At 40.7% G+C, this 18,717-nt stretch overlaps 1 protein-coding gene across 1 annotated transcript in view; it reads left to right on the plus strand.

Annotated features, from left to right (window-relative positions):
• Positions 1-16,848, plus strand: part of Gprin3 (GPRIN family member 3) — a 77,710-nt gene extending 60,862 nt beyond the window's left edge. The window contains exon 2 of the mRNA XM_028789408.1: positions 12,651-16,848. Coding sequence (XP_028645241.1) covers positions 12,764-15,064 — 2,301 coding nt within the window. The 5' untranslated portion in view covers positions 12,651-12,763 and the 3' untranslated portion in view covers positions 15,065-16,848. The remainder of the gene's footprint in view (positions 1-12,650) is intronic.
• Positions 16,849-18,717: the final 1,869 nt, after the last annotated feature.

Genomic DNA, 18,717 nt, shown 5'->3' on the forward strand with positions numbered 1-18,717 from the left:
ACAGCTTGCAAAGATCTGCATTCTTCAGGGTGAAGGATGTTTCAAAATATATACTAAACTCACTTCTGTAGTCCGTTTCGGGCTTTTTGTTTCTGTTTTGTTTTGTTTCTCTTTCAACACCCCAATTTTCTCAATGATTTGTAGGACTTGAGAACCCCTCCCAAGCATGAGCACCCTGTTTATATTTTTGCGGGAGTCTGTGGCACAGACAAGCTCTCGGATTATAAAATGAATGCATAAGTACTACCAGTCTTACCTGGTTGTCTTTGATTTAAAGATTTACTTTCCTTTTAATCAAATCTCATTCTGTTTTCCACTTACTCCTCTGTTCTCCTAAGTTGAACTGTCCCTTTTTGTTTAGACTTGTTTTTTCTTAACTTTCATTATGGTGGTGACAAGAGTCATCACTTGAATTTGAAATGGTATTCAGCTGACCTGAACATCTATAAAATATGCTCTATTGCACAACACTAAATCACTTACCTAATCATGTACTGTTATATTCACTTATATCCTGTGATTGAAGCAGTTTTGTCTCTTTAAATGGATTAAATATCCTTAAAAGACAAAAGCAAAACATGTTTGCATTTCTGAGGCCTAGCAGTGTTTTACCAGCAGGAAAGCGAGATTGCCTATGTTAGTGTGCAGACTCCCTCCCTCTAATCTTCTCTCCTCCCCTTTTCTCTTCCCCTTCTCTCCTTCCCTCTCTTCCTTCTCCCCCACCCCTTTTAAAAGAAATCTATTTAACTCTCATCTAAACTCACAAGCCAAACTCCAAGTAAAGAAACCTACCCATTCTCAAGAACAGAACATCCCATATTCTTTCTCAAGAACAGGACATCCTAGATTCTTTCAGACGCACAGAGCAAAAAGAAGGCACAGCCACAGAAAGATCTGGAAGGCCAGGATCATTTGCCAGTAATTTGTCTCTTCTGGGGTTGCTGGGACTCAGAGAGCCCCTGGACTCCCCAACTGCACTGCTTCTTTGCACATCTCTTTCCATCACCTCCAGTGTTGTCCTCAGACACTTTCTTATTCATCCATGATCATGGGAACCAGAAGTTGCTTAACCAGAGCTAAAGTCAGAAATCATTCTTAAGCTTGTTTCCATTATGGTCCTCACCTCCACTCTTAGAAGATGACTTTGCCAAAAAGAAAGTAGGTTGAGGTGAGGCTTCATTTAAATGGAGACATGGATAGTTGGAGATTGGTGATGGGGGAGCCAGGGGTAACGTCAGGACCAGCAAGGTCAGGAAGGGAGAAGAAGCAAGGGCAAGAATGTTGTGCAGAAGGTTGAGTGGTGCTTCACTGCTGCTAAATATATCCTGCAGAAAATCAGGATGAGGAGCAGCTTTGATCACGTCTAACTTGGGATTTTAAAATGCAAATGCAAAAAATGCAAATACAGACTGCTGGGTTGACTTCCATTAGCTTGTTATTTAACTACTGCTTAGCCCTGAGATTCCCTCATGCATGATCTTTGCAATTAAAATAAGCTTACAATTGAAGTACTTCAAAGCTGAGTTGCAAAAGGAAAAAGAAAACCACCAACCATGAGTATCTGTCTGGCAAAGCAAGAAAATGCTAAGAGTCAGCTTGATTACACAAGGCAAAAGCAGAAACCATAAATGTTTCAAATGCTTATTCTCAAGAGTTCAAATTAAAAACAAACATCCTCCTTTGAGAATTTTAAAATGCAGCATTTATATTTAGCCACAAGGGAATACACAGGTAGATAGCTCAGGGTTACTAACATCAGTTTTTGATTTTGCTGATAAAAGGCTCAAAAATCTCCATGTCTTGCTGATCTAAAAGGAGAGGGCTTACTGATGTGCTGATTTCAGGTGAACAGAACACTTCTTCCAAATGACCATCTTCAAATGAGACCTTGAGAAAACATGCATTAAACATATTTAAATGTTGAGCCCTATAAGATACATACCCTCTTTTCTTCATAGGTGAGTTTTGACCAAATGAGTAAATAATGACTTTAAAATAACAATAATAACCCACTATTGCTTCTAAGTGCAACACTAAATTGTACTTGCTTTAATATTTTACTTAAGCTCTGCCATACTCTTTAAGGCAGGTAAATTCTATTTATTGACATTTTCCTCATACCTCTGAGAAGATCTGTATGCCATGGTGGAAAGACTTTCAGTAGAGGACAGAGACGTTGCAGTGCAGAATGGTACACTGGCCCTTTTTTCCTAAGCTGAAGGATATGGAAAGTGATAGAAGTACTGTCTGCACCTTTCCCTGAAACAGGTCATGATATCTTCCATACAAAACACCCCCCTTATTCTAGCAGGTTATGATCCTTGTCATAAGAGAGAGAGAGGGACGAGGCACAATCTCAGGAAGATGCCTTATCATGCCTGTGTCCTGATGTTAAGAGATCCTCTTTACCCTGGTATCTCCCATGATTTGTGAGCCTAGCATAAATACACTCAGGCTTAGTCATGTCATCAAGTGTTCATTTATTTGTATTTTTAAATGTTTGTTTATTGTTATGTATGGATGTATATGGTATATGTAGATAGATGTACATGTGTATGGAGGTCAGAGATACATGGTGGAGTCAGTTCTCTCCTTCTGTTTCTGGATAGGTTCTATGGATTGAACTCAAGTCATCACAGTGCTTTCATGGTGAGCACCTTTACCCGCTGAGCCAGTTTGCCAGCTCTTTTCATTTGTTTTGTTAGGAAACTTCCTCCTCCATCACATAAAGCATACATTAGATCCATGTGCCCATGTGTGTTGCCTTTTGTCAATCTGATTTACAGGAAATATAAAAAATATTTAGTAGAGTTTTTTTTCCTTCTCTATAATAGGGATGAACCCCTAAAAAACACCTGCAAGTAGGTGTATACACAAGTGTGTGTTTCTAGTTATAGGGTCTAGGTGTTTCATCTTTTCTGAAGAGATATAGCCTTCAGAATATCCAGATGAGATTGAAGAGGGCAGTAGAGTTTGTAGTCCCAACTTCAATTGCTTGAGTTGGTAATGTGATTTTAAGATTGTGTTTCTCACAACTCTCACACAAATTTATTGTCATTGCTCAGATAATGCTTCTTGCCTTGGTCACTAAACCACTTGTCCTGGTTTAGTTACTCCATGAAAAAGTAGCAAACAGCGTGGACTTGAGAGTCATATGTGGGGTCTGGGTTTTAATCTGGTATGAAATGTTTACTGTAAATGCCATTATTGCCTCAGATCTCCATCTGCAAAGAGGAGCTCAGAGAAAGACAGTCAATTTCCAGGAGTTATTCTGAGGATTAAACAGGTTTGACTCTTAAGTATCTGTGTGGAAGCAGAACACAGCTCTTTTCTGAGAATGAACAGAAGTTATTTTAAGCTGAGCTAAACAGGAGTGACTATGGCCTGGGATATGAATTCACACTTCCCTGAATGATGGGTTCCAATGTGGAAGAAGTCGAGTGAGGATAAGTCATAGACCAAAAGTACATCACAATTTGAGGCATTTACATTGGTGAGGACAGGGGTATGTGAGCTACAGCAAAATGATGAAGTCTCAGCTGTGGACTCCAGTTGCTGTACAATGATGATCTTAACTTCTGGATTGACAGAAGCTAGCCTAAGATAATTTTGGCTGTAGGCTCCCTGCAGTTGTATATTGTAATCAGCTGTCTAGGACTTTTAACATGAGTGCAGCTTTAATTGTAAAAATTGTATCAATTTTTCCTGGTAGGCCACACAATCTCACACTTGTGCATGTGAACACCTTGTGTTTAGGAAGGCCTATTTTGAGGATCTGTAAAGATGAGGCTGTCTAGGCAAGAGAACGGTCCTCAGGAGAAATAATAGATAAAGATCTATTTTCTTGGGCTTCTTTTTGAAACTGTTACATATCCTGACAAGCTACCTCTGACCTCTCTATCCTGTGCCCTGGAAATAAGATGAATCTTTTCTTTGGTATCCTTATGATTATGCATTGAGGATATGTTGCATGAAATATTAAAAAAAATAAGGCAATCATGCTAGCACCAGCTAATTTCTAGTAACCGCAGTTTTCCCACCACCAGGACCACCAAAACATCTGTCCGACCCGATGTTCTCTTGTGGTGGATCCTGCTCACATACCTAGCCATCTGACCCTGTGGTTAGCTGTCACAAAAAACTATAACCCGGTAAAATCAAAACTCTAGAGGCTTGTAATTTATCAATCAGATTTATATTAGTAAATTCTCAACCCACAAAATGCCCGCACAATGAACTCAAAACTCAATTGATATAAACACAAGCTACACACCTAGATGGACCAAACACACCCCACTTATTATTTAACAATCTAAGAAATCCCCAGTACTTAAGGCTTCCAGGACTGTGTGGTTCTTGCTCCTCTTCCTCTCCCATTGTCTCCTCTACCTTGTCTCCTTTTCTTCCCCTCGTCTGTGTTTCTGTCTCTCTGTGCTCACTCTTCTCTAAAATTTTCAGCCCACCTTCTTTTTCCACAGCCCTATCACAGGCTCTAGGCTTCTCTTTCACCTGCCTTCACCTGTTTTCAGACAGCAATCTACAAGGATATGTCTAAAGTAAAGGTCATGGGTGCATGGAAGAGGAGAGATGCATGGAAGAGGAGAGGGGGAACAAAGTTGGATATTGGAAGAATAGCATAAGAAAAGGGTTAAATGTAAGGTAATGGGCTCTGATGAAAACTCTTAAATGAAGTCTGTGATAAGAATGTGCTAAAGCAAATTAGACACCATCTAAGAACCAGATCCTAATAAGCCAACATACCACTAACCAAACTGAAGGGGAAAGCTGTCCCCAGAAAGAACTCCCACAACTGCTATTTGAAGAAGCATCAAAGCATCAAAGATGACTAGTCGCAAAGGACTCCTACCAGTACCGGATGAATGAGTCATCCCATGAAAGACAATCACCTTTGTGTCCCTTTGTGTCCCAACATTGGGCAGAGTACCAAAGGAAAACATAGTTCTCTCTTTAAAATGAGTTAAGAGTTTATTCTGAGTGAAATGAGTGACCATGTTCTGGGAACATGGGTTTAGGTTGTCCCAGTGATATGCTCCAACATAGAATGGCTTATGTTTAGAATGTAGAAAGTAATAAATCTTTGCTGTACTTTGTAAAATGATTCTGTTAGGCATTTAGGATTTATGTTCAAATTGTGTTTGATACAGAGGAAGATGAGATCTTTATACTTTGCCATCTCCGTTTTTGTCAAGTCCCACTTGCTACAGATTTCAGTGACACATAAGGCCATTGTCTCATTCTTCTAGAGAGTGATAACAAGGTAACTAAGGTAACCAGTGGGAGGGAGGCACCTTGCTCCTCAACAGCCTCTTACTGAAGCAGCAGCTTTACTGTAAAGTGCACCCATGCTGGCCATCCTCTTGGCCAGGCACCCCTTTTCTCTTCTGCTTCAGCCACATGACAGAGGGAAGATCTGGTGTTCAGCTACGGAGCTGTTAATGCTGGGCTGTGGTCTTCATGAAGAAAGAATGCTCGACTCTGAACACTGTGGGTGTTTTGTGGGTAGAATCACCTGTACACAGAGCCAGACATAGCTGCATGAACTCAGCTGCAATCACCAAAACTCAGAGCCAAGCATGGCAGCATGAACTCAGCTGTATGTGCTAATGACAGACACAAAGATCAACAGGGAAAGGGATGAGAAAACCTTACAGAGTGGGTGCCAGGAAACTGCTAGTCCCTCACCTCCTATCTCAGTCACCTGAAGTCTAAAGTCAACTGTCAGAGAACTGAAGGCTGAGGTGCTTTCCCAGGTCCCTGTAAAACTGGGTTGTATCATTAAAGAGGCATGGCACAGGCTAAGTACCATTCCAGGAACTCAGCCACTCTGCTGTGTTCAAAAGTATAATAGTTGCCTGAGGCAGGCTGGCTTCATCTTGCCTAGCAGTGCCATCCGGTTGGTCTATAACCCAGACTTTCTATGCTCCTCCTGCTTCATGCTTTTCCTGCTAATCAACATGTAACAAAGGGCTGAGGTACTTTGCTGCCTGCCTTATTACGTGTGGGTGTCTGTTAGAAAAATGAGGGGCATGGTGTATTCAGGGAACCTATTGTTTTCAGAATGAACACTGGAGGTGTAGAGAGTCAGCAAGCCTCTCTTATCTAAGGTCATCAATCAGTGTGACACTGTAGTTAGTGCTATTTGCATCTCTGCTGTCCAGTGCTGGGAGCCACTTGCAAAAGAAAGGGTTCCTCTCTTGTGTAGAGTTGTTGGAGTTTTTTCTTTGTTTGTTTTGTTTTGGTGTGTGTGTGTGTGTGTGTGTGTGTGTGTGTGTGTGTGTGTGTGTGTTTGCTTTCTATCTTCTTTCTGTAGTTAGACAACAGAAAGGAAACCCATCATGAACATTCATTAAAATTCAGTTAAACAAGAAGTATAGATATGCAGCCTCGGAGCCTCAATCTCCTTCCTATAAAGCAGTGGTCGTCAACCTCCCTAATGTTGTGACCCTTTAGTACAGTTCCCTATCTTTTGATGACTTCAAGCATAAAATTATTTCACTGCTACTTCATAATTGTAATTTTGCTACTAGCCTGAATCATAATGTAAATATCTGATATACAAGATATCTGATATATGACCCCAAAGGAGTTATGACCCATAGATTGAGAACAGGGGTTTCATGGTTTTCCATGGAGACAGTGGAAGAATAGGTGCTATGGGTACAATTTCCATTATACTTGAAGACAGAATAGCTTTCAGAGACCTTGGGATTCATGGTCGATGCCCAGTTCAGAGAGAATTCCTAAAGCTACAGGATTTTGTATGAAAATCTGAATTTTCTGCTGTAATGACAAAGACTCTCATTCACAAAACTTTTGTCGGGAACCTCCAGGCTACTTTGAGCTTCTGGCTATACTTTACAGAGTTAAAGTAGTTTAGACAAAGTCCCTGGCTTTTGCCATCTTATCAGCTGGACCTACCTTCAGTAACAGCCATAGGCAGCTTAACAAAAATGTTTCTACTGTGTTGTCTCCTGGTACTAAGTTTACATCCATATATACCGAGCTCCTTCCCTGCTTCAGCCTACTGCCTGGCCAGATTAACAAATTGCTGCTACACATTCTTGTGCGACTTGGATGTGAGTCAAAACATAGCTTCCAAAACAATCATCTTTCACCTATCACATTCTCTTAGCACTTAACAGAACAATTCTTTTCACAAACACAGATTAAAGCTTAATCCTTAATCGTTATGGCTTTTGAAAGATCATCCATATGGTGTTTATCATGTCTAAAGATACCATTTGTAATCAGTGCTGAAACTAAGGCCCTGAGAAGCTATTACTTACCTGAGCACACATAAAGAGCTGCACATGAAACTGATTTCTCAATCCAGAGAGGCTGTCTCAAGTCCATCCTTTATGGGATAAAGGTCAGGCTATCCTCAGAAGACTAGTAATTAGGCAGGAATATCTGTTCTGTCAGTACTTAGAACAAGACCCTCAGACTCAGCCAAGAGGACTCCCCTAAACTTAAATCAAGAAGGCACCAAGGGCCCTGTCATTTGGAATGTCTGTGCCCATGATGATGCCTTCTTCATGCCACCTGGTCACTGGGATTTGGGAGTATAAATAAAATAAAGATGGAAATGGGCATAATGGAGAAGGCGGCTTTGAGAAAAGGGCTACACAGAACAAGAATGAAAGAAAAATGACAGAGGATGCTTGTAAAAACCTTTCAAAAACATACCAAAATTATATATAACTCCATGTGTGTGTGTTGTGTGTGTGTGTAGCTTACAATTGGATAGACAATGTTCCTCTCAATGAACAATAGACCATTTAACAGGAATACTTTAGGACCAAGCTTGAGAAACCTCAATTTAAGTTGTTGGTCAAGTTGAAGATCATGAGAGTTTCAAAATAAATAGGCTGTTCCTGTGCCCTTAGCTGGTTATTGTATTCTACTGCTGAAGACACCATGTGATTGGACACAGGACTTGGAGGATTTGAGCTGGATCTGACCGGAGGGAGTAAGGGGTAGTATGACATGAGAGGAGTTATAGAGAGGGAAAGGAGGAGTGTGATCTGGGACAAGTTATAGGAGGGGTATAACATAGGAGGACCCAGGAAGGGTTGGAGGGAAGAAAGGGATGGAAAAAAATGATGTACTCATATTTCAGTAAAAATATAATATTCATCTTTTAAAAAACAGAAGGGAAATCTGGATTTTTATGAGTTGCCTTTTGTGTGACTTCACCTGGAGATACAAGGACAAACATCTGTGCACATAGCAAAGGCAACAGAGAAAATAAAAGATTTCATCCATGTTCAATGTGATGAGCCAGAGAGGCTTCTGGGATGACTTAGAGGAACATGTGTCACTCGAAACCCCAAGTGTGGTGATGAGTCTGCATCCATGCACCGCCCTGGTCAGTGTGTCTGCAGATCCATTGCAGTCTCCTCTCCCTAGCAATTGCTTCTTTCATCCTGAGGAGGGGCCCTGTAGCTTTCTAGGCTTCCTGAACCTTGTAAGTACTGAGACTCCTAAATTTCCTTTGTTTCTGAAGTCTTAGGAGTTTCCCTTCCCCCACTCTCCTGAAGGGGATGCTTCTATTAACTCTATTAATTATTAGGAGGAAATAGTTACAGGGCAGATCTTTCTTAATTCAAGAGATAATATAAAAGCAAGGGAAAAGATGAAAGTGAAGGAAGATGCTGGGAAGAGAGGGAGAGAGCAGAGAGAAAGAGAGAAGGAGCAGAGGAAAAAAGAAGGGCCAGGAGGAGGGAGGAAGGGAGATATAGGCTCTATGGAAGGAATTAATTCTATCCTGGGGCTGTATTTTGTAGGGACATTGATGTGTCTATTTTCTTCAGCTTTCTTGAGACATTGCCCTGAATTCTAAGCTAACCTGAAGCTCAAAACCTTCTGCCTCACTCTCCCAAGAGATCAGCGTGACGATAAAACAACATACTTGCACTTCAATGTCTGTCGGTCTGATGTAGTAGAAACTGCGGCTTCTATAATTTGGTGAGGAAAGGAGGAGAAGGGAATGAGCATTTCAGAGCTTGGATGCTAAAATGGCTCCATTAGCAGTTCTATTTGAGACCAGCATTGAGTGCTTATCTACTAAGTGACTTGGGGCTAGCATTTGTTAGCTGATCAATCTTGTCTGTTGCTCTTTAGTCTTAAGTTGATGGATAATTTGACCTCTATTCACAAAACTGATGAGAGGAATCACATTTTAGTACTAAACTGGCACAGCAAGTGGGAAATGGAAATAACACAATGTTGTGAACTCTTTTTATTGAAGTATTTTAACTTTTAGATGATAAACCTCAAGCCATTCCTATTTAACAACTCCACTTGACACACTCGTTTCTTGGATCCAGAGACACAGCACAGAGGACAGGCTGTTCTCTCAGCTTTATGAGACTTACCAGCTTTTCATAGCAAATGTTCAAACTTTAATAGTTTAAATGTGGATTATAGACACACACAGTTTAATAACTAAGACACCATAATTTCTTTACTTCCCCAAACAACACTTTTTAATGTTTTCATTAATAGTTCAATTTGTGGATGAAAATATCCTATTACTATGGCATTGGGCAGATCTTTGATAATGTCCATTTTATAGGGAAACAGTATCAGCTGACTTTTTTTATGTACAAGACCATGCCCTCTATCCTGTGCAGAGAACAAAAAATAATTTATCTTCTCCTTCCTGCCTTCCTAGGCTTCAGAATATCCATGGAGAAATGAGATATTAATACAAGGCATGACTAACTATACCAAGTGGAATGTGAAAATTACACTTCAAAGGACAAAGATGACCTCCCGTTGAACAGTTTCAAAAAAATAAAGACCATGATTCAAAAGCTTTAGAGGTCTTCAAGGAGAAAATGACATTCAAATGGGGGATTGCAGGAAAGAGGACATTTTCAAAGGGTGAGGAGGAGTAAAGAAGTAGAGAAAAGGCACAGCAAACACAAATGCAAGAATGGGAAGAAAGAAGCAGCTGTAGTATTGCACATGGTGGTGTGCTCCAGTGACAAACAACAGAAGAGAACCCAGAGAAATGGTGTCAGTATGCAGACTGGAGTTAGATAAGTATTTGACACACTCATATGAACAATCAGTCAGAGAAATAAGTTAGATTTATCCTTAGAGTTACAGGACAGTGGGCCAGGATAGACAACTAGAGGTCAAGTTCTCTGCAAATGGTATTTTGACTGGCCATTTGATGGGGAATCTTCCAGTGTGAACTTGACTATGTCTATATAATCAAGCTCAACACCTACCAAAATTTAGGGAAAAGAAAACAAAAACCCCCAAATCCTCCTTTGACTGTTAAAAAAAATTGTAAAGTTTTTCATCTAAAACTTTGTGACCCAACTAGACTTTGTCTCTCATGTCTGCAGTCGGTAGCCTCATTTAAGAGAGTGTATGTCATTATATTATATAACCTATGTAAAGAAGCAGGGCTCTTAAATGGTACAGCTTGAGAGACCCAGAGAAATCATATGCTCAGTTGTCCCAATGAGTTAATTGGGAACCCAGAAAAATTACATGGTTAGCTTATAGTAACCACCTGCTTCTGAGAAAGATAAATTTAAATATAATCATCACTAACATAATCTATTGCTTTATTTACATGCTGTGATGCCTAGTTATTCTTCCTAAACTTTACATAGGTATATAGTCACATGATACATTTTGTTTTAAATCAGCATTTTTCCAACTAGTTCATACATCTCCCCTCTCTTTCTCCAACCCTGAAATACCATTTCATTGAACACTTAGCAGGTCTCATACTAAATGTCTTTAAAATCTATGTACTCATCTGCAAACCTATGAGTACATACATATGAAGTGCTTGGTTATCTTTTGCAAATGAATAAATACATATTCACTTTTCTGCGCCTTAATTTGTGAATTTAACCATATTTGAGAAAATTCTTGCCAAGGGAGAAGCTGAAACCCTGCTATGCCTTTATTTTCGTGGTTCTGTTATATATTCTTTATGGTAGATTATGTCCCAATACTCCCTCCTCCTTCTCGTAGTCTTTTTTTTTCCCTAGGTTTTGCTCCCACAAATAGCACTTGAATAAACATGCCATTTACCGTTTATTGCTCCATTGATAGAGCTTGCTTCATAGGATCAGGGATGTGCTTTAACAACAAAATTACTTCCCTCGGAAAACTAGAGTGATGTGCCTTTGGGCCTGCAACCATTAAGATTCTCTCTGCACATCTGACTTCGCAAGTGCAATTGGTGTAGACTCAAATCTCATTGTGCATTCTCTGATGACAAATGAACTTGCCCTTCATATCTTAAGCTCATTGGTTTCCTGTTAACTTTGCTTTCTCATTCTTTTACCCACTTTCCCAACAGATTATTTAGTTTCTTTTAAATTGTTAAGGGCTTTTGGTATAATATAGAAATTTTCAAATGATTTTCAATTTTTGCAAATGTTTTCTTCTCAAATTGGTAATCTAAAACATATTTTATGGAACATTTTGTTACACAAAAGTCTTTAATTTCACCTAGCTATCTATTGTTTTTTCTTTTTTCTTTTTTGTTTTGTTTTGTTTTTTTGGAGACAGCGTTTCTCTGTGTAGCCCTGGCTGTCCTGGAACTCACTCTGTAGACCAGGCTGGCCTCGAACTCAGAAATTCACCTGCCTCTGCCTCCCAAGTGCTGGGATTAAAGGCATGTCCCACCACTGCCTGGCCTATTGTTTTTTCTTAATTTATGTTTTATCATAGACACATATTATTGCTTCCCCTAAACACTGATGGTTACTAGATTTTACTTTTTACATGACCTTTATGTCTTACACGTAAATATTTTAGTTTATATAAGTATATCTAGGATTTTTTTATCTGAAATATGATTAAAAACAAACCCTCCTTTTCTTTCCTTCTAGATAATTTATTCACTGTTTCTATCAGATTTTTTTTTAGCAGACTTGAAATGCCTCTCTTATAAAGACTAAAATCCCACTTAAATCCAGCCCCATTTGTGGATACTTTGTTGCAAAATTATTGATCTCCTAGGGGCCTACTCAGTGTGTCACAGACTTAGTTCCAGTAGCACTGTAGGATTTTATGATTCTGACCAATCAGATTACAATTATGACTTCTGAAATCGTTTTGGAAGGTAGTCATATTAAAGACTTATTTAATAAACAGCACTGGAATGTAAGCAGAAACTAAACTGTTAAAATAATATTAGCACAGCTAGAATAATTTTTGAAGTCTTTCTACCTCAAGTAGATTTTTATATCAACAGATAGGAGACATTTAGTTGTTGTTGTTCGTTTCTTGTGCATGCCATTTTGTTGCCATATGTTTATTTGTTTTTCAGTCCTGAGAATTGAACCGATGTCATCTGCACATACTAGAAGCTGCTCTGCTACTGAGTTACACCCCTAACCTTTATCTTACCTTTTAAGATAGAGTCTCACTGCCTTGCCCAGGCCAACCTTCCACTTGTACTCTAGTCCAGGCAGGCCTTGAACTTGGGACTCTCCTGTATTTGTCCTCTGAGGTCTGGAAATACCAGCCTGTACCATCAATCTAGTTTCAAGTAGAAAATGAGCTTATGTGATCTTATAAAAGTGGCAGTTCTGTACTTTTCCCCAAAAGGTAAATGTATTAATGGTACTACTTTCTGCATTCCACAGGCCAGATCTTCAGAGGACTCATGCCTACGTCTTCCCCCTGAGCTCCGACTACTTCTCAGTAGAAAGAAAGCATACTGGGAACAGACACTGGAGTGCTCTTGAAGAAAGGTCCCATGGGGACTGTACCTGACCCTCTGAGGGTGACTAAAGCTTCAATAGTGGCAGCTTCTGAGAAGGAAGGATCTCGAGGGGAGCTACAGAGTGTCTCGCCACAACCACCTCAGCCAGATAAGAATGCTAGTGGCATTGGCAATGCTCCTGAAGAACTCGGCCTCAGGCTCAGTACAGCTGCTCAGGCTCTGATGCAAGCTTGTGTGTATGAGTCCAGCCAGCAAGACATGGCATCTCCTGATGTCTTCAATAAGGCAGAGCAAGTGTCTCCCAAACAGAAAACTCCAGATGACTCCCAGTTTCAAGGAAGCAAGGAGCTGGCAGCACCAGGTCCAAATGCTACCGCAGAAAAGGAACTTATAACCGCACCATTTTTAGTGTCTGCAGTCCAGCACACTCACCATGCCATCCAAAGCGACCCTCCAAATGCTAGCACCTGTCCAGTACCTGAAGATTCCTTGGTGAAATCAGAGGCAAACTCAAACAGTGAGAAACCTGGAAAGTCAAGTTGTTCTACCAGGGTCACTTGTTGCAGCAGCAAAAATGAAGTGCTCTGCGATTTTCCTTCTCCAGAAACCAGCCAGGGAATTGTACAGACTCCTGATACAGCAATGAGGATTCACTCATCCCCTTCTGCAGATGGATCTGAGGGGGAAGGGCAGAAAGCCATCAGTAACACCACAGTGGCATCCAGTGAACCTCCAGCAAAAGGGGGATGCTCAGAGAACAAACAGCCCTCTGCCACTGCATTGGACACTACAGCTGAAAGGTCGGAAAAGACTCCACTACCCCCCCTTACCAGCAGAGTGGCCACATGTTCTTCAGAAGAAAGGCAGGCACAGCTCCCAGCACAGCATCCAGTGTCAAGGTTCAAAGAAGCCAGTACAATGACCTGCCAAGCTGAAAGTGAGGCCAAGGAGGTCCCTGGCAGGGCTTGGCAAGATGCTGAGGTGCAGGCAGTGGCAAGTGTGGAGAGCAGGTCTGTCTCTACCAGCCCCAGTATCCTCCCCGAATTCTTAAAAGAAAATCCTGCTCCCAAGCAGAATGGTCAAGAGCATCTGAGTGTCATTTGCTATGGCAAGGGCAGTGGGAGCCACTTGTTGGAACTCTCTAACAACATGGTAGATCCCCAGGAGTCAAGGCAGTACCCCAGCATTGTACCACAGGTGCATATCCAGGCAGCTGTTGCCATGCCTGCAGCTTTCAAAGGGGGATGCAAACCAGCGAACCAACCAGCTGAAGGCCTTAGATCCCCACTGAGCCATGTGGCCTCCAGTCGAAACCCGGATACAGAGGAAGAGCCACGGCCTTCAACAAGCAAAGAGGCAACCTCCAGACAGCTTGCAGGTACTAATCCTGACTCCCAGAAAGCTAGCCCCACTGGCCAGATTTCCCTCCTGCCAGGGAATCAAGCTGAGATAAGTCAGGGGTTGGGGAACTCTGGACCCAGGGAACCTGAATTTGTAGGGAAAACTACAAATGACCACAAAGCAGAGCCAGGCTGCAAACCATCCAATTCCCGTGGAAGTGCCAACAGAGAGCACCCCCCGGAGAGCTTGGACCCCACTGATAAAAGAGGTCCAAAGGACAAGAAGCCTGCTTCTCCTCTTATTGTGAAAGACCCTGCACCTGGAGCCACCAGCACCCTAGATGCCAAAACCCTACTGCTAAATCCTAAATCTCAAGGAAATGAAGGTGAGGGACCAGAAGTGATTCCTGCACCCTCCCCAGGGAAGAAGAGCCAACAGAACACTTTGGAAGAACACAGGCAAACCAAGACAGTCACAAGCCTGAGCCTGCCATCAGATGGCATAGGTGACTCGAGCCCAGGCTCTGGTAAGAGGACCCCTTCTCGCTCAGTCAAGGCCAGCCCGCGCAGGGGCAGCCGGGTCAGCGAGTTCCTGAAGGAGCTCAATGTGACAGCTGCTGCTGCCCAGGTGGGGCTCACACCTGGAGAGAAGAAGAAACAGCTGGGTGCAGACTCCAAGCTGCAGCTGAAACAGTCCAAGCGGGTGAGGGACGTGGTGTGGGATGACCAGGGCATGACCTGGGAAGTGTATGGTGCTTCCTTGGACCCAGAGTCCCTGGGAGTTGCCATCCAGAACCATTTACAAAGACAAATTAGGGAACATGAGAAGTTAGTTAAAACACAAAGTGGCCAAACTCGAAGATCTATTTCCTCAGATTCTTCTTCAAGTAAGAAGCTTAAAAGGAGACAACAGGGTGTTCTGCAGTCCATGCTGCAAAACTTGCGGCGCCCCAACTGCTGTGTCCGTCCTGCCCCGTCCTCTGTGCTGGACTAAAAGGGACCCGCACTGGTGTATGAGCTGTGGTATTCCTTGTGTCTATTCGTGTCGAAACTTAGAAGTTGGGCTTCTGTTTTGTTTTGGGTTTGCTGTCATTGTTTTCTGAGAGACCTAGTGGTAAAAGCAACTATTAAGTTTAAGAATTAGCTATTATAGATTGTCGGGTTCTCCACAAACAAAATGTCGTTTCACACTGGTAGAATGCAAGAGGTAAAGCAAAGCTTGCAGATAGTCTACATCCCGATTCAGAAGAAATGACTGTCACTGCGGTTTTTTAATACATTATTATTTATACATACATTTTTATTACACAGAAGTCATTTGGTATTTTCACTTCAATCTATCACAGGATGCTATTTCTACTAAAATACCTGCTTTATGTTAAAACTATCAAAAACAACTATTAGCAACACTGGTAATTTCTAGTATTACTGAGGCAAGGATGCTAGTACCACAAAAGGATGCTAGTAGCACAAGAGGATGTTAATCTGCAAAAGTTTAAGTACCTTATAAGACCCTCAATGTGAACTCTTGAAAAAAAAATGTATGCTATTCCTGGGACAAATAAGATGAAATGAAAATATTCAAAAATATGTAAAAAAAAAACTACGAATTGGCTATAGGCATCTAAAGCTAACCCTTTTTATGTGAAGAAGTTCTTGTTAGAAAAGTTAGCTAGATCTCCACCTATGAATACTGCCTATACAAAACATGAACTTATGTGTACATTTTCCTGCATTGAAAGCAAAATGCATCCCTGTGCTTTGGACCACATTAACATGGTATTTTCTTACATTAGAGAAAGTGTCTGTGACTGGAGTTATGGAATTAAGAAGGACAGTAAATTTTGAAATGTAAGTGTGTCCTCTGCTAACAGTTTCTGATTCCTTAAATGTACAACCTAGATTCCTTCAGATTTATCACTTTTAAGAGACATACTGTCATACTTCAGAGATCTTCATAAGATCATAGTTTGAACTTTGGGCAGCCATCTTCCCTCATTGATTTCTACAGAAGGATAGACGTGCACGGGAACATCCTTGACACGCAGAGTTGGGGTGGCGGCGGCAACTTGTACATTGGGGTAGGATGGAGAAGGAGCATGGCAAAGGTTTATGGAAGGCCTTCCTCCCGGCATTCATCATCTAGACAATGCTAATCTGCAGGTTGCAGTTAACACTTCAGACTTAGATGTCAAGAGCAACAGCTAACTGCCTTTGCTGAAATCACTCCTGATAAGCTAGAAAAGAGGACCTGCCATGTACCTTTTTTTCCTTTAAAGACTCAAATATCAGTGGGACAGCCACATATCTATTTTGGCTTTTTTCAGTTTATTTCTATTTCGTAGATTGAAAACATAAAATTATACCTGAGCTCCAAATCCTGAGCTACACTGCATTTGATTTCTACAAGAGAAATATAACTGGGTATGTAACTGCAGAAGTAGGTCACAGTGACAGCACGCTCGGAGGTGGAGCATGATAATTACAGTGTTAAACTTGGAACTTATAATGAATCTCTTAATAAGGCACATTTTCAGCTTCTTACTAATTGGCTTCTATTAAGCATGCTTTATAAAGTAGGAATTACTGTCAAATTACTGATCAAATTGCTATATTAATGATTAGAGATTTAGTATAAAACTCTCCCTTTTAGTGTAAGTACTCATTTGTCTCAGACTCCTTTGTTGGGATTTTATCTGTCTCCTATCTTACACATGCCTTGGCCTTCTGTCACGTGTCAGCACTGTGTATACATGAACACACACCCCCTAACACACACATACACAGGAACAGCAGTCCTCAGGGTTCACTCCAGATGGTGGGCCCTAGGAATCCTTTGCTGTGAAATAGTACAACAGGCTGTTCCTATGGTCAAATTGGAGAGAAAAGACAGTTCTCATCAGCAATAATGTTTGTGGGTTTAAAGTAAACATGCAATACATAGGTTGCTAAGCCTGAGAGAGTTGTAAGCATCTTTCCCAAATTCAGTAAATAAAAACTGCTCATTTTGCTATGGTGCCTCTCAAAGCAAAACCTTAAGAAATATTTGATTAATAAATTTGGTTTTCTTTGGTACCTGAACTAAATTCTCATTTTGTACAAAGACTATAGAGACATCACAAAGTGGTACAAATAGATTTTTGCTTTTTCCTTCTGCATCCTACAGAATTGACAGCTTTTAGAAACATCCGTGGAAATTGCCTCCCCAAATAGATACATTAAGCTGCAAACCTCCTCAGGTGTTTTATATTATGGTACCTACCCATAGACACTCTCATTGCAAAACTGTATTTGAAGTTTTTCCTTTTCATAAGTCTGTGACACATAATCCAATCTGTCTTCTTCATCCAGATAGACACACAATGTCTTTCTTGGCAGACTCTCTCTGCCAAGACAGAGTGATATCACTCTATCACTGTTCTTGCTTTGTCTGTATGACATACAATGGTTTAAGAGTTATATATGTCTATCATTAATTTTTTCTTTAAAAAAAAAACTTTTTATTGATTCTTTGTGATTTTTGCATCATGTACCCCAGTTCCACCCATCTTCCTCTCCTCTTATAACTGCCCTCTACCCTTGCAACCTCCCAACAAAACAAACAAAAAAAAACCCCACACAAACAAAATAAAAAAAAGCATAAAACCATCTCATCATGGAAGCTGTAGTGTGTCACAATGTGTCCCACAGTATATCTCTCTGTATACACATCTTCATCTGCAAATGTTTATTGCAGTGAGTCATTGGTCTGGTTCAAGGTCTCTGGCTTCTGTGACCTCGTCAATATTGACTCCTCACTGGGACTCCTCCTGGTTATCCTGTTGTTGCCCTGTGTCATGGAGATCCTGCAGCTTGGATCAATAGGATTTGCCCTTTTACACACCCCAAGAGTTCATAGATATTACTGAAGCTCAGATCTGGGGCTTTGGGTTGGCCTACCCCAAAATCTACATCATTAATTTCTTTCACATGTCATTTAGACCTTCCTAATACATCTTAGATCTTGAAATATAGATAGTTAATGTTTTATTAAAGAAATAAATTGAACATATTTCTGGCATCAGTAATAAAAGAAATGGAACTCAGGGTCTAGTAGTTCATTCACCATTTACAATTTAAAGATGCTATACCACTTACCACAAAAATACTAGAGTTCTTATTTAAATTGTGATTGTTCTGTTTCTATGATCATGAGACGAACACTCCAGCTTCCATTGTAATTTGTTTATTGTGTATGATTTTATAAGAAAATCTTTTTGATTTGTTTTGTTTTGTTTTATTGGTTTTTGCGAGACAAGGTTTCTCTGTGTAGCGCTGGCTGTCCTAGAACTCACACTGTAAACCAGGTTGGCCTCGAACTCAGAAATTTGCCTGCCTCTGCCTCCCAAGTGCTGGGATTAAAGGCGTGCACCACCACTGCCTGGCTAAGAACATCTTTTTTACTTAGTTGGTTTTGATGCCATGGCCACCTATGTAGCATATAGTAAAATACTGATCAACTTTCATTTTGAACCAATGGCATAAAATGAATATTTTGTTATGTCAAAGTTAATCAGAACCTATGTGTATGTATGCCCAAAGTGAAATAGTTGTAAACTAGATTCATATGTTTTCTACCATGCCAAGTTCAGCTATACTGAATGTAAT

The sequence above is a fragment of the Grammomys surdaster genome, unplaced genomic scaffold (genome assembly GCF_004785775.1).
Source record: "Grammomys surdaster isolate TR1022 unplaced genomic scaffold, NIH_TR_1.0 125832, whole genome shotgun sequence".
In the NCBI taxonomy this organism is placed as follows: Eukaryota; Metazoa; Chordata; class Mammalia; order Rodentia; family Muridae; genus Grammomys; species Grammomys surdaster.